Source organism: Lolium rigidum, chromosome 1, assembly GCF_022539505.1.
Source record: "Lolium rigidum isolate FL_2022 chromosome 1, APGP_CSIRO_Lrig_0.1, whole genome shotgun sequence".
Taxonomy (NCBI): Eukaryota; Viridiplantae; Streptophyta; class Magnoliopsida; order Poales; family Poaceae; genus Lolium; species Lolium rigidum.
Window position 1 is genome coordinate 71,180,799 of NC_061508.1, and position 13,734 is coordinate 71,194,532.

A 13,734-nucleotide genomic window follows, 5' to 3' on the forward strand; every position below is an offset into this window, starting at 1 on the left:
AGCAGGGCATGGCGGGTGATGAAGATGGCGGTGGAGATGGCAGCGGTGTCGATGGAGAAGCCTTCCGGGGCACCTTCCCCGCTCCGGCAGGGTGCCGGAACGGAGATCCTGTCCCCCGGATCTTGGCTTCGCGATGGCGGCGGCTCCGGCAGGTTTCGTGGGTTTCGTCAATTGGTATCGGGTTTTCTGATCCAGGGGCTTTATATAGGCGAAGAGGCGGCGCAGGAGGGCTGACAGGGGGCCACACCATAGGGCGGCGCGGCCCCTCTCGGCCGCGCCAGCCTAGGGTTTGGTGGCCCCGTGGCCCCCCTCCGGTCCTTCCCGGGTGTTCCGGAGGCTTCCGGGTAAAATAGGAACCCGGGCGTTGATTTCGTCCGATTCCGAGAATATTTCGTTACTAGGATTTCTGAAACCAAAAACAGCAGAAAACAGGAACCGGCACTTCGGCATCTTGTTAATAGGTTAGTTCCAGAAAATGCACGAATATGACATAAAGTGTGCATAAAACATGTAGATAACATCAATAATGTGGCATGGAACACAAGAAATTATCGATACGTTGGAGACGTATCACTTGCTGTAACAAAGGATTAGATGTATAGTGTGGATGATGATTGTTTGCAGAAAACAGTAGAACAAGTATTGCAGATTGTATTCGATGTAAAAGAATGGACCGGGGTCCACCGTTCACTAGTGGTGTCTCTCCCATAAGATAAATAGCATGTTGGGTGAACAAATTACAGTCGGGCAATTGACAAATAGAGAGGGCATAACAATGCACATACATGACATGATGAATATTGTGAGATTTAATTGGGCATTACGACAAAGTACATAGACCGCTATCCAGACATGCATCTATGCCTAAAAGTCCACCTTCGGGTTATCATCCGAACCCCTTCCAGTATTAAGTTGCAAAACAACAGCACAATTGCATTAAGTATGGTGCGTAATGTAATCAATAACTACATCCTCGGACATAGCATCAATGTTTTATCCCTAGTGACAACGAGTACATCCATAACCTTAGAGGTTTCTGTCACTCCCCAGATTCACGGAGACATGAACCCACTATCGAGCATAAATACTCCCTCTTGGAGTTAAGAGTAAAAACTTGGCCGAGCCTCTACTAATAACGGAGAGCATGCAAGATCATAAACAACACATAGGTAATAGATTGATAATCAACATAACATAGTATTCTCTATCCATCGGATCCCGACAAACACAACATATAGAATTACAGATAGATGATCTTGATCATGTTAGGCAGCTCACAAGATCCGACAATGAAGCACATGAGGAGAAGACAACCATCTAGCTATTGCTATGGACCCATAGTCCAGGGGTGAACTACTCACTCATCACTCCGGAGGCGACCATGGCGGTGAAGAGTCCTCCGGGAGATGATTCCCCTCTCCGGCAGGGTGCCGGAGGTGATCTCCGAATCCCCCGAGATGGGATTGGCGGCGGCGGCGTCTCGCAAGGTTTTCCGTATCGTGGCTCTCGGTGCTGGGGGTTTCGCGACGAAGGCTATTTGTAGGCGGAAGGGCAGGTAAAGGGGCGTCACGAGGGGCCCACACCACGGCCGGCGCGGCCGGGGCTCGGGCCGCGCCGCCCTGGTGTGTCGCCACCTCGTGGCCCCACTTCGACTCTCCTTCGGTCTTCCGGAAGCTTCGTGGCAAAATAGGACCCCGGGCGTTGATTTCGTCCAATTCCGAGAATATTTCTTTACTAGGATTTCTGAAACCAAAAACAGCAGAAAACAACGAAGCGGCTCTTCGGCATCTCGTTAATAGGTTAGTGCCGGAAAATGCATAAATACGACATATAATGTGTATAAAACATGTAGATATCATCAATAATGTGGCATGGAACATAAGAAATTATCGATACGTCGGAGACGTATCAGCATCCCCAAGCTTAGTTCCTGCTCGTCCCGAGCGGTAAACGATAAACACGGATAATTTCGGAGTGACATGCCATCATAACCTTGATCATACTATTGTAAGCATATGTAATGAATGTAGGGATCAAAACAATGGTAATGACATGAGTAAACAAATGAATCATAAAGCAAAGACTTTTCATGAATAGTACTTAAAGACAAGCATCAATAAGTCTTGCATAAGAGTTAACTCATAAAGCAATAAATCAAAGTAAAGGTATTGAAGCAACACAAAGGAAGATTAAGTTTCAGCGGTTGCTTTCAACTTGTAACATGTATATCTCATGGATAATTGTCAACATAGAGTAATATAACAAGTGCAATATGCAAGTATGTAGGAATCAATGCACAGTTCACACAAGTGTTTGCTTCTTGAGGTGGAGAGAAATAGGTGAACCGACTCAACATAAAAGTAAAAGAAAGGTCCTTCAAAGAGGAAAGCATCGATTGCTATATTTGTGCTAGAGCTTTTATTTTGAAAACAAGAAACAATTTTGTCAACGGTAGTAATAAAACATATGTATCATGTAAATTATATCTTACAAGTTGCAAGCCTCATGCATAGTATACTAATAGTGCCTGCACCTTGTCCTAATTAGTTTGGACTACCGGATCATCGCAATACACATGTTTTAACCAAGTGTCACAAAGGGGTACCTCCATGCCGCCTGTACAAAGGTCTAAGGAGAAAGCTCGCATTTTGGATTTCTCGCTTTTGATTATTCTCAACTTAGACATCCATACCGGGACAACATGGACAACAGATAATGGACTCCTCTTTAATGCATAAGAATGTAGCAACAGTTAATGTTCTCATATGAGATTGAGGATATATGTCCAAAACTGAAACTTCCACCATGATTCATGGCTTTAGTTAGCGGCCCAATGTTCTTCTCTAACAATATGCATGCTCCAACCATTAAGGTGGTAGATCTCTCTTACTTCGAGACAAGACGGACATGCATAGCAACTCACATGATATTCAACAAAGAATAGTTGATGGCGTCCCCAGAAACATGGTTATCGCACAACAAGCAACTTAATAAGAGATAAAGTGCATAAGTACACATATTCAATACCACAATAGTTTTTAAGCTATTTGTCCCATGAGCTATATATTGCAAAGGCGAATGATGGAAATTTTAAAGGTAGCACTCAAGCAATTTACTTTGGAATGGCGGAGAAATACCATGTAGTAGGTAGGTATGGTGGACACAAATGGAGTAGTAGGTTGCTCAAGGGTTTTGGATGCATGAGAAGTATTCCCTCTCGATACAAGGTTTAAGCTAGCAAGGTTATTTGAAACAAACACAAGGATGTACCGGTGCAGCAAAACTCACATAAAAGACATATTATAAACATTATAAGACTCTACACCATCTTCCTTGTTGTTCAAAACTCAATACTAGAAATTATCTAGACTTTAGAGAGACCAAATATGCAAACGAAATTTAGCAAGCTCTACGTGTTTCTTCATTAATGGGTGCAAAGTATATGATGCAAGAGCTTAAACATGAGCACAACAATTGCCAAGTATCAAATTATTCAAGATATTTTAGAATTACTACATGTAGCATTTCCCGATTCCAACCATATAACAATTTAACGAAGAAGATTCAACCTTCGCCATGAATACTATGAGTAAAGCCTAAGGACATATTTGTCCATATGCAACAGACGGAGCGTGTCTCTCTCCCACACAATGAATGCTAGGATCCATTTTATTCAAACAAAAACAAAAAACAAAAACAAACCGACGCTCCAAGCAAAGCACATAAGATGTGATGGAATAAAAATATAGTTTCGAGGGAGGAACTCTGATAATGTTGTCGATGAAGAAGGGGATGCCTTGGGCATCCCCAAGCTTAGACGCTTGAGTCTTCTTAAAATATGCAGGGGTGAACCACCGGGGCATCCCCAAGCTTAGAGCTTTCACCCTCCTTGATCATATTGCATCATTCTCCTCTCTTGATCCTTGAAAACTTCCTCCACACCAAACTCGAAACAACTCATTAGAGGGTTAGTGTACAATAAAAATTAACATGTTCAGAGGTGACGAAATCATTCTTAACACTTCTGGACATTGCATAAAGCTACTGGACATTAATGGAACAAAGAAATTCATCTATTATAGCAAAAGAGGCAATGCGAAATAAAAGGCAGAATCTGTCAAAACAGAACAGTCCGTAAAGATGGATTTTATTGAGGCACCAGACTTACTCAAATGAAAATGCCCAAATTGAATGAAAGTTGCGTACATATCTGAGGATCACGCACGTAAATTGGCATAATTTTCTGAGCTACCTACAGAGGGGCAGATCGAAATTCGTGACAGAAAAGAAATTTGTAACTGCGCAGTAATCCAAATCTAGTATTCACTTACTATCAAAGACTTTACTTGGCACAACAAAGCACAAAACTAAGATAAGGAGAGGTTGCTACGGTAGTAAACAACTTCCAAGACTCAAATTCAAAACAAAAGTACTGTAGTAAAAACATGGGTTGTCTCCCATAAGCGCTTTTCTTTAACGCCTTTCAGCTAGGCGCAGAAAGTGTGTATCAAGTGTTATCAAGAGGTAGAGCATCGATATCATAACCAGAGGTGTTGGGAGTTTTCTCAACTATGCATTGTATCTTATCTATGTAAGTTTCAGAGGCTCCCTTTTTATTACCCTTAGGCTTACTACTCTCATCAAACAAATCTTCAGGAACAATCCAATCAAAATTCTTTTCTAGTGCCTCGCACATTCCCAAGAGCTTGCAAGGTATCGATGTTTTAATATCCCCCTCATAATTAACTTTATTAGTGTACTTTTGTCTATCTTTTTCCATCTTCTCAAGGGTGCTAGCAAAGTTTGTATAAGATCCAAGCATATTATATTTAGTAAAGACCTTTCTAGCTTCTCTTGCTATTCGCCCCAAATTCTTTAAGAAGGGTTTCTAATACAAAATCTTTCTTTTCTTCTTCTTCCATATCACTAAGTGTAAGAAACATATGTTGAATTACGGGATTGAGATTAACAAATCTAGCTTCTAGCGCGTGTACTAAAGAAGCAACAACAATTTCATAAGTAGGAGCAAGTTCTACCAAGTGTCTATCTTCAAAATCTTCAGCAGTACTAATATGAGTGAAAAAAATTTCTATGTTATCTTTCCCGAGGATAGACCCTCGGCCTACCGGTACATCTTTAAGAATAAACTTAGGAGGAAACATGATAAAGCAAGTAAAGTAAATGCAAGTAACTAATTTTTTTGTGTTTTTGATATAGTGTGCAAGACAGTAAATAAAGTAAAGCTAGCAACTAATTTTTTGTGTTTTGATATAATGCAGCAAACAAGTAAGTAAATAAAATAAAGCAAGACAAAAACAAAGTAAAGAGATTGGATTGTGGAGACTCCCCTTGCAGCGTGTCTTGATCTCCCCGGCAACGGCGCCAGAAAAAGAGCTTGATGGCGTGTAACTCACACGTTCGTTGGGAACCCCAAGAGGAAGGTATGATACGCACGGCAGCAAGTTTTCCCTCGAGAAAGAAACCAAGGTTTATCGAACCGAGGAGGAGCCAAGAAGCACGTTGAAGGTTGATGGCGGCGGGATGTAGTGCGGCGCAACACCAGAGATTCCGGCGCCAACGTGGAACCTGCACAACACAACCAAAGTACTTTTCCCCAACGAAACAACGAGGTTGTCAATCTCACCGGCTTGCTGTAACAAAGGATTAGATGTATAGTGTGGATGATGATTGTTTGCAGAAAACAGTAGAACAAGTATTGCAGATTGTATTCGATGTAAAAGAATGGACCGGGGTCCACAGTTCACTAGTGGTGTCTCTCCCATAAGATAAATAGCATGTTGGGTGAACAAATTACAGTCGGGCAATTGACAAATAGAGAGGGCATAACAATGCACATACATGACATGATGAATATTGTGAGATTTAATTGGGCATTACGACAAAGTACATAGAACGCTATCCAGCATGCATCTATGCCTAAAAAGTCCACCTTCAGGTTATCATCCGAACCCCTTCCAGTATTAAGTTGCAAAACAACAGACAATTGCATTTAGTATGGTGCGTAATGTAATCAATAACTACATCCTCGGACATAGCATCAATGTTTTATCCCTAGTGGCAACGAGTACATCCATAACCTTAGAGGTTTCTGTCACTCCCGCAGTTCACGGAGACATGAACCCACTATCGAGCATAAATACTCCCTCTTGGAGTTAAGAGTAAAAACTTGGCCGAGCCTCTACTAATAACGGAGAGCATGCAAGATCATAAACAACACATAGGTAATAGATTGATAATCAACATAACATAGTATTCTCTATCCATCGGATCCCGACAAACACAACATATAGAATTGCAGATAGATGATCTTGATCATGTTAGGCAGCTCACAAGATCCGACAATGAAGCACATGAGGAGAAGACAACCATCTAGCTACTGCTATGGACCCATAGTCCAGGGGTGAACTACTCACTCATCACTCCGGAGGCGACCATGGCGGTGAAGAGTCCTCCGGGAGATGATTCCCCTCTCCGGCAGGGTGCCGGAGGTGATCTCCAGAATCCCCCGAGATGGGATTGGTGGCGGCGGCGTCTCAGTAAGGTTTTCCGTATCGTGGCTCTCGGTACTGGGGGTTTCGCGACGAAGGCTATTTGTAGGCGGAAGGGCAGGTAAAGGGGCGTCACGAGGGGCCCACACCACAGGCCGGCGCGGCCAGGGCCAGGGCCGCGCCGCCCTGGTGTGTCGCCACCTCGTGGCCCCACTTCGACTCTCCTTCGGTCTTCTGGAAGCTTCGTGGCAAAATAGGAACCTGGGCGTTGATTTCGTCCAATTCCGAGAATATTTCTTTACTAGGATTTCTGAAACCAAAAACAGCAGAAAACAAGAATCGGCTCTTCGGCATCTCGTTAATAGGTTAGTGCCGGAAAATGCATAAATACGACATATAATGTGTATAAAACATGTAGATATCATCAATAATGTGGCATGGAACATAAGAAATTATCGATACGTCGGAGACGTATCAGTCACCTAGGTTCAAGTCTCCAGGAATGCAAATTTGGGTTCTTATTATTTAGAAAACAAAATCACTGTAGGGGCTTCCCCTACCGTATTCCTTTCAAAAAAAAAGTTCAATGTTTGGAATTAGTAACTGATAGAGTACAAAATCTATTTATTTATAATTATGATCAGTGCCTTGGAGAATACTTCGCATATCTTATTATGTAGAAATTTTGTTAATATATTGATAACTTGTAACTATCTAATTAATTGATATAACATGTTGTACATATATAAAGAGATTAGGATCCTAAGGGCTGATCAGGACAAATCATTATCTCAAACTCGAACAAAATGTTCGATAATGTTTTTTCTATGAAGCCGCAAATCCAAAAATATTCATTATCATAAAATAAATTGGTTCTTTATTCTAACAGTTCGTAATTCCAAATATTGAATTATCAGCACCTTTGACATACTAAATGCCAGGGGCAAAGCTTCCAGTAGCAGGGCAGCCGCCCTACCTTGATTTTTAGTGAATACATTTAGATGCGCGTGTTTTTTCTGTAAATTTTGAGTTGTCATATATTGAAAACGGATTCCGTATGAGAAAGTTATGCGTGTTTCCGATTACAGACCAAAAAACATAGACTATTTTACCTCCAAACATAAACTCGTATTCTAGGTTCAATTTAAATAACATCGCTTGTATTACATAGATTTATCATTGAATGTACCCTAGTATATACAAGATAAGCTTGAGTTATTCATTATACATACTTGTAGAATTGAAAACTTTAAAGATTTTAAGATATTTAAAATGCACGTCATACTTTCTTCGACCACATTATTATCCCATTAAGATGACATTGGGTTTACCCATGGTGACATGAAAAATTGAAAGGAATTTTCCAGCAAAAAAGATAATCAAAACCGAGTTGCGCGAACAAGGAATAATCAAACGTCTTGATTATTCGAATTACATTATATTTTTTTAAAAGATGTAAAGCTTTGCCGTTGAGTTAGCATTATTGGTATGTTTTTTAGGTTCTACTTATAATTAAATATGTTTTTATTTTTATTGTATTAAGATATTATTACTGTTTTTAGGACTATTTTGATATTTTCATCATTCAAGGTTCGTCCTACCTTAGATTTTCTTTGTCCGCTAAATGCGGGGTCCCTAACTGCTTGCACACTCCAAATAGCAATATTGATTACATACTAACGGTGGAGAGTTGACAGAATAACAAAACTGAGAAGTGCTCAAACGGAGTAGGGACGAGATTGAGATTTTAATCTATCAAATGGTGAAACTGAGATTAGGGTCGGTCATAGTGGCAGAAATGATAAAACCCTAACGTAAATGACAGTGCATAACGGATCAGTTTGCCTAGAAAATGTTACGTGGGTTTTCGAGATCTGGGAGCATCCAGACAACACGGTTCTTGACTGATTCACAAGCCTGTTCCTCAACGTGGCTGCATCGATCTCGCATAATGTAATCCACCTGTTGAGATTATTAGCTGTGTCTGTCAGACAACAGCCCGTGTACAGGGAAGAATGAGTGGCCCAGAACTTCAGAACAATGCACCTATACTCTGACAGTTAGATTGCGGCTGAATATCTGTATTCACTTGGCGTTTATTTATTACTTCAAATTTTATCCCAGACAATTACTGACAACTCAAAGTACTACTATTGCCTGAAGACAAGAGATTATGATCGATAGATATTATCATTAGTTTTATGCAAGCATTTAGCATTAGCATAATCATATAATTAGACAGCTCCTTTCTTTATTCCTTTCCTGCTGCCAGTTCTGCTTTATGTGCCGGCAACTTTCTACAAGTCCTAGCAAATAAAGTCTTCCTGTGGATGATGTCTGTAATGCCATTGCCGAAGATAAAGGATGGGAGGTAATGCAAATGCTGCCTACTCCTAATGTCCAAATTGAACAAGCAAGAAGAGGCAGGGGTATCAACATCTTCATCTTCACCTTCTATCTTGAGGTACGCACAACTCTTTTTACCCATCTACCATTTCTTCTTTTGTGTACTATACAAATCGATCTAGCTTTGGATCGTAAGATCCAGCTGCTGATGTAAGTTCTTTCAGCAAGAACAGCCCATTGCTCACCTTGGTTACTTGTGTTTTTGTTTCCAAAGGGCTTCGGTACGTTGCTGTGAACAACATCTACCCATGGCTTACAAGATGAAAGGGGTCTTCAAGGGCCTCAGGGTCATCTCACAGATCTTCGGTACGCGATATTCATTTTGTCTTGATTCTGAAGATCATAGTTCAGTTGCATACTTCCTTTTCCCTATATCGCTCCATTCACCCTTCTCCTGTGAACACCATGATTGCAGTGGTGAAAGAGCAAGAGATGGACATTGGATATCCAACAGACGTGAAGCATGTCGCGCATATCGGATGGGATAGCCCAACGGGGAGTGCTGCTTCTTCTCCTAGCTGGGTACATACCTGACAGAATTCAGAACTGTTCAAACTCTTGCGACGTCGCACTGCCTGGTTGATGAGTCATGGCTTAGTAGGAACCTGACATAGTCCCAATTGTCCTCAATTTACAGATGAACGACATGAAGGGTTCACCGGATTTTTCCACGTTGAACAACTTCTCACCATCTACAGGAACCTCCTGGACTTCTCAAGGTATTTTCAGATCTTCAGTTTGTGCAAGTGGCGCACATGTTTTGGTCTCAATTGCTTCTGTTTCCATCATGGGATGAAGATTCTGTCCTGTTCTTATTTAGTAAGATCATGCCTTGTTTATTGTAGTGGCATGTGTAAATGGGGAAGGGAATTTGCCGTTGGTTGTCCTAGGGACGTGCTCTCATGTTGCTATATATGCTTAGCAATCTTCCGTTGGTTCATGAATTAATCATGACGTGGTATCAGAGATTCAGAGTTGCAGGAACACACGATGCTATTAAACAACTGGGCTGGTGGAACAGGCGGACTAATGGGTGCATCATGGACTAAATCAGTAGTAGTATAAGATTTTAACTTCATAATAATACCTACAATGTTTTTTATGTAGCTATTTGTATTATGGTAACTCTGACATGAACGCTACATGCCCACCTAATTAAACGCATGACTATATTTCTGGCACCATTACAGCTCAATCACAAAGAATGATTTTTATCATGGACAAGTAATTTCCAAAATTTGCCAACACTTTTGAGATCCACCGGCTACCATCGTATATTTGTCCTCTGATTTTTTGGAGTTCTGTGGCAGATTTTGACCAGCCTCGAGACATATCGCCATACGGTATACTTCCTGAAAATAGCGGCCAGGAGGCAACCCCGTACCCTGACATACCAAAGCCACCCAGGAAGACCAGAAGGAAGAAATCTTCCAAAAACGGCTCGCCAACAGCATCAGCGAGATCATCAAGGTCATCAAGATCAAGATCTAAGGACTCATTTTCATCCACTACTCCTGACACCATTGGTGCACACGACATACAACGTGAAATCCGGATTGTATAGGCCATACTGTTCTGTATCCCCTTTCTCAGGATTATGCAATTACTTAAGGAACATCTTTGAATAGGAATACACAAATGATCATTTTAATTTTCGCTTGATTTGAAGTTTAGCTGAAGCAAAAAAAAAAATACAATGGTAGGAAGGATTTCAAGCACGGTTCTGAAACTATGATATGTGATGTCTAGCTGTGACTGTGACTCTGTGAGATTAATTGTTGTGAGGCTGAGTAGTTTTCCAGGAAATTAATTAGTTCTTAGGGATTCTCGTGTTGGCTATTCTTAACAGTTAAGGCAAAATCAACATTACCAGTCTAGTTTTCTTTTTTGATGAATCAATCAGCCCTTATGACTTAGACATAACACAACCATTCTCTGTGAGGAGTACAAGATGCTAATAAGTGAGATCGTTTGTCCGTGGCCGCTCAACTGGCTCACCCAAGCCTGAGCCAAGCCGGGATAGAGCGTGGGGGCAATGTCGGGGCTGGTGATGACGGATGGCACTGGCTGGGCACCTCTTGCCATCCCTTGCTTGCCCCACGATGTGTTGCCAGAGGCAAAGAAAGTCATACCCAACCAAGCTTTCGACTCTGCCAAGGATACGCGAGAAGTCCAAGTTCACCCCACAAACCCGAATAAAACGACCTTCGTGGCAGCCAACCTCAGGACCGCATAGGAAAGCGGCACTTGTCGAGTTCCTCCGTGAGCGCTAGAAAATTTTCGCCTGGTGTCCAGCAGACATGTCAGGTATTTCCAGGGAACTTATCGAGCACGCGTGGTGCAAGACCGGTCCAGCAGTCACTTCGCTTTTTCGTAGAGCCGAAATGTAAAGCTGTAACCAAGGAACTCCATCGGCTCCTCGAAGCCAAGTTCATCAAAGAAATCAATCAGTCGACATGGGTGGCCAACTCAGTGCTGGTACGAAACAAAAAATACAAACACACTCCGCATGTGCGTTGACTTCACCACGCTCAACAAGCAGTGTATAAAGGATCACTTCCCGCTCCCGCAAATCGACTAGATCATCGACTCGACCGGAGACTATGAATGTATTTCCTTCCTGGATGCTTATTCTAGTTACAACCAGATTAGGTTGAAGGTAGAAGACCAGGACAAAACGGCCTTCATCACACCCTACGACGTCTTCTGCTACGAAACAATGCCTTTCTGGCTAAAAAACGCAGGTGACACGTACCAACGGATGATGCGTAACTACCTCGGAGATCAAATCGGCAGGAACGTCCACGTCTACATTGATGATGTGGTGATCACAACGAAGCACGAGGAACCGTTCATTGGTGACCTACGCGAAACATTTGACAACCTCGATAGGTACGACATCAAACTTAACCCGACAAAGTGTTTCTTTGGTGTCCCCACAGGGCAGCTGATACATGTAAACTACATACATTAACTTTGTACTTTATTGACATATATTCTCACATATTTGCAACATATATGATGTTATATCCATGTTTTATATTAAATTCTAGAGATTTACCAATGATACCCTTTATTAGGGTCATAACTCTGCAGAACAGGAAAACCTTGTTTTGTGTATTTTCACTTTCAGGGACCTATATGGAGTAAAATTGAGCAAGGATTTCGGGGACATCAATATTTCACCAAGAGAAGCATCTGGAGCGCGTGGACCACAGGATGGAGGGCCTGAGGCCCAAAAGATTAGTGGTGGCGCTCCCAGTAAGGGTGGGCGCGACATCCACCCTCTTTTCTCCATCGATCGTCCGTTTCACTTGATTCTTTCGCCACAAACTCTATTTGACCTAAAACCCCCTATATATATATGACCCCCAGGGTTTCCTCAAGGAGAGAGCCATCGAAAGATAGAAACACCAAAACAGAGGCTGCAACAGTGAAGATTGGACGGGGAAACTCCGCCGGAGCCGCCGCCGGAGGGATCTCCACCTTCTCCAACGTCTTCCACATCAACACCATGATCAAGGGAGAGTAGTCCACCTCTTGACTATGGGTTTGTGGCAGTAGCTTGATCTTTCTCTCTTATTCTTCATAGATCTTAGTACTAGCTGCCCAACATGATTATGGTCATATATGCAATTCCTATGTGGTGGATGTTTATTCTATGATATTGTGATATGAGATTGGAATCTATTATGTGTAATATGTATTGATAGATGCATATTATGTACCCCGTTCTGAAGTGCTTGTTTTGGTCCAACTTGTATGCAAGAACATGTGTGGGGAGATGTGCGTATTGGATGGAGTAGCATAGTTTTAGTGACTGAATAGTGACAGCAAATTCATGATCTATTATAGTTTTACGTTTTCCTTTGCTACCTCATTAGGGATAAAGTGAATGCATGTACTATGTTTATCATGTGACAAAAGTGATATTCTTGTTTGCTCAAGGTAGCATATTAGATATTCAAACATCATGCCAAACTACTTATTGCTATACTCTGTTCCTCGCATTATCTTAGTGATCACACGAACCAAATCCACTACACCAAGTCCGATCTTCATGAGAAAAGATGTAGCTTCAAAGGCAAACACTCAAAGTGTCCATCATATCATTCATATGACTCATGCTCTACCTTTCGGTATCCCGTGTTCCGAGACCATGTCTGTACATGCTAGGCTCGTCAAGGCAACCTTAGTATGCGTGTGCAAAACTGGCTTGCACCCGTTGTATGCACATGTATAATCTATCACACCTGATCATCACATGATGCTTCGAAACGACAAGTCTTAGCAACGGTGCATACTAAGGATGAACACTTTATTATCTTGATATTTCGTGAGAGGGATCATCTTATAATGCTACCGTCGCGATCTAAGCAATACAAGCTGCATAAAAGGATTAACATCACATGCAATTCATATGTGATATGATATAGTCCTTTAGTCTTTGCGCCTTTGATCTTCATCTCCAAAGCACGGACATGATCTCCATCATCAAAGGGCATGATCTCCATCATCATCGGCGTAGCGTCAAGGTCAATGGCGCCGTTTTCATGGTTGTTCTCCCATGTAGCAACTATTACAACTACTTCGAAATAATACCTCAACATGAAATATAAAGACAACCATAAGGCTCCTGCCGGTTGCCACAATACAATAATGATCATCTCATACATATTCATCATCATATCATGGCCATATCACATCACCAAACCCTGCAAAAACAAGTTAGACGCCTCTAATTTGGTTTGCATATTTTACGTGGTTTAGGGTTTTCGAGTGAGATCCAATCTACCTACGAACATGAACCACAACGGTG

General features: G+C 41.7%; 1 protein-coding gene across 1 annotated transcript in view; it reads left to right on the forward strand.

The window, feature by feature from the left end:
- The window catches only part of LOC124646996 (CRIB domain-containing protein RIC10-like), a 33,052-nt gene extending 22,573 nt beyond the window's left edge, over positions 1 to 10,479 (forward strand). The window contains exons 3-6 of the mRNA XM_047187011.1: positions 9,130 to 9,221; positions 9,331 to 9,437; positions 9,553 to 9,634; positions 10,226 to 10,479. Of these exons, the coding sequence (XP_047042967.1) occupies positions 9,130 to 9,221; positions 9,331 to 9,437; positions 9,553 to 9,634; positions 10,226 to 10,479 (535 nt within the window). The remainder of the gene's footprint in view (positions 1 to 9,129; positions 9,222 to 9,330; positions 9,438 to 9,552; positions 9,635 to 10,225) is intronic.
- The last annotated feature ends 3,255 nt before the right edge of the window (positions 10,480 to 13,734 follow it).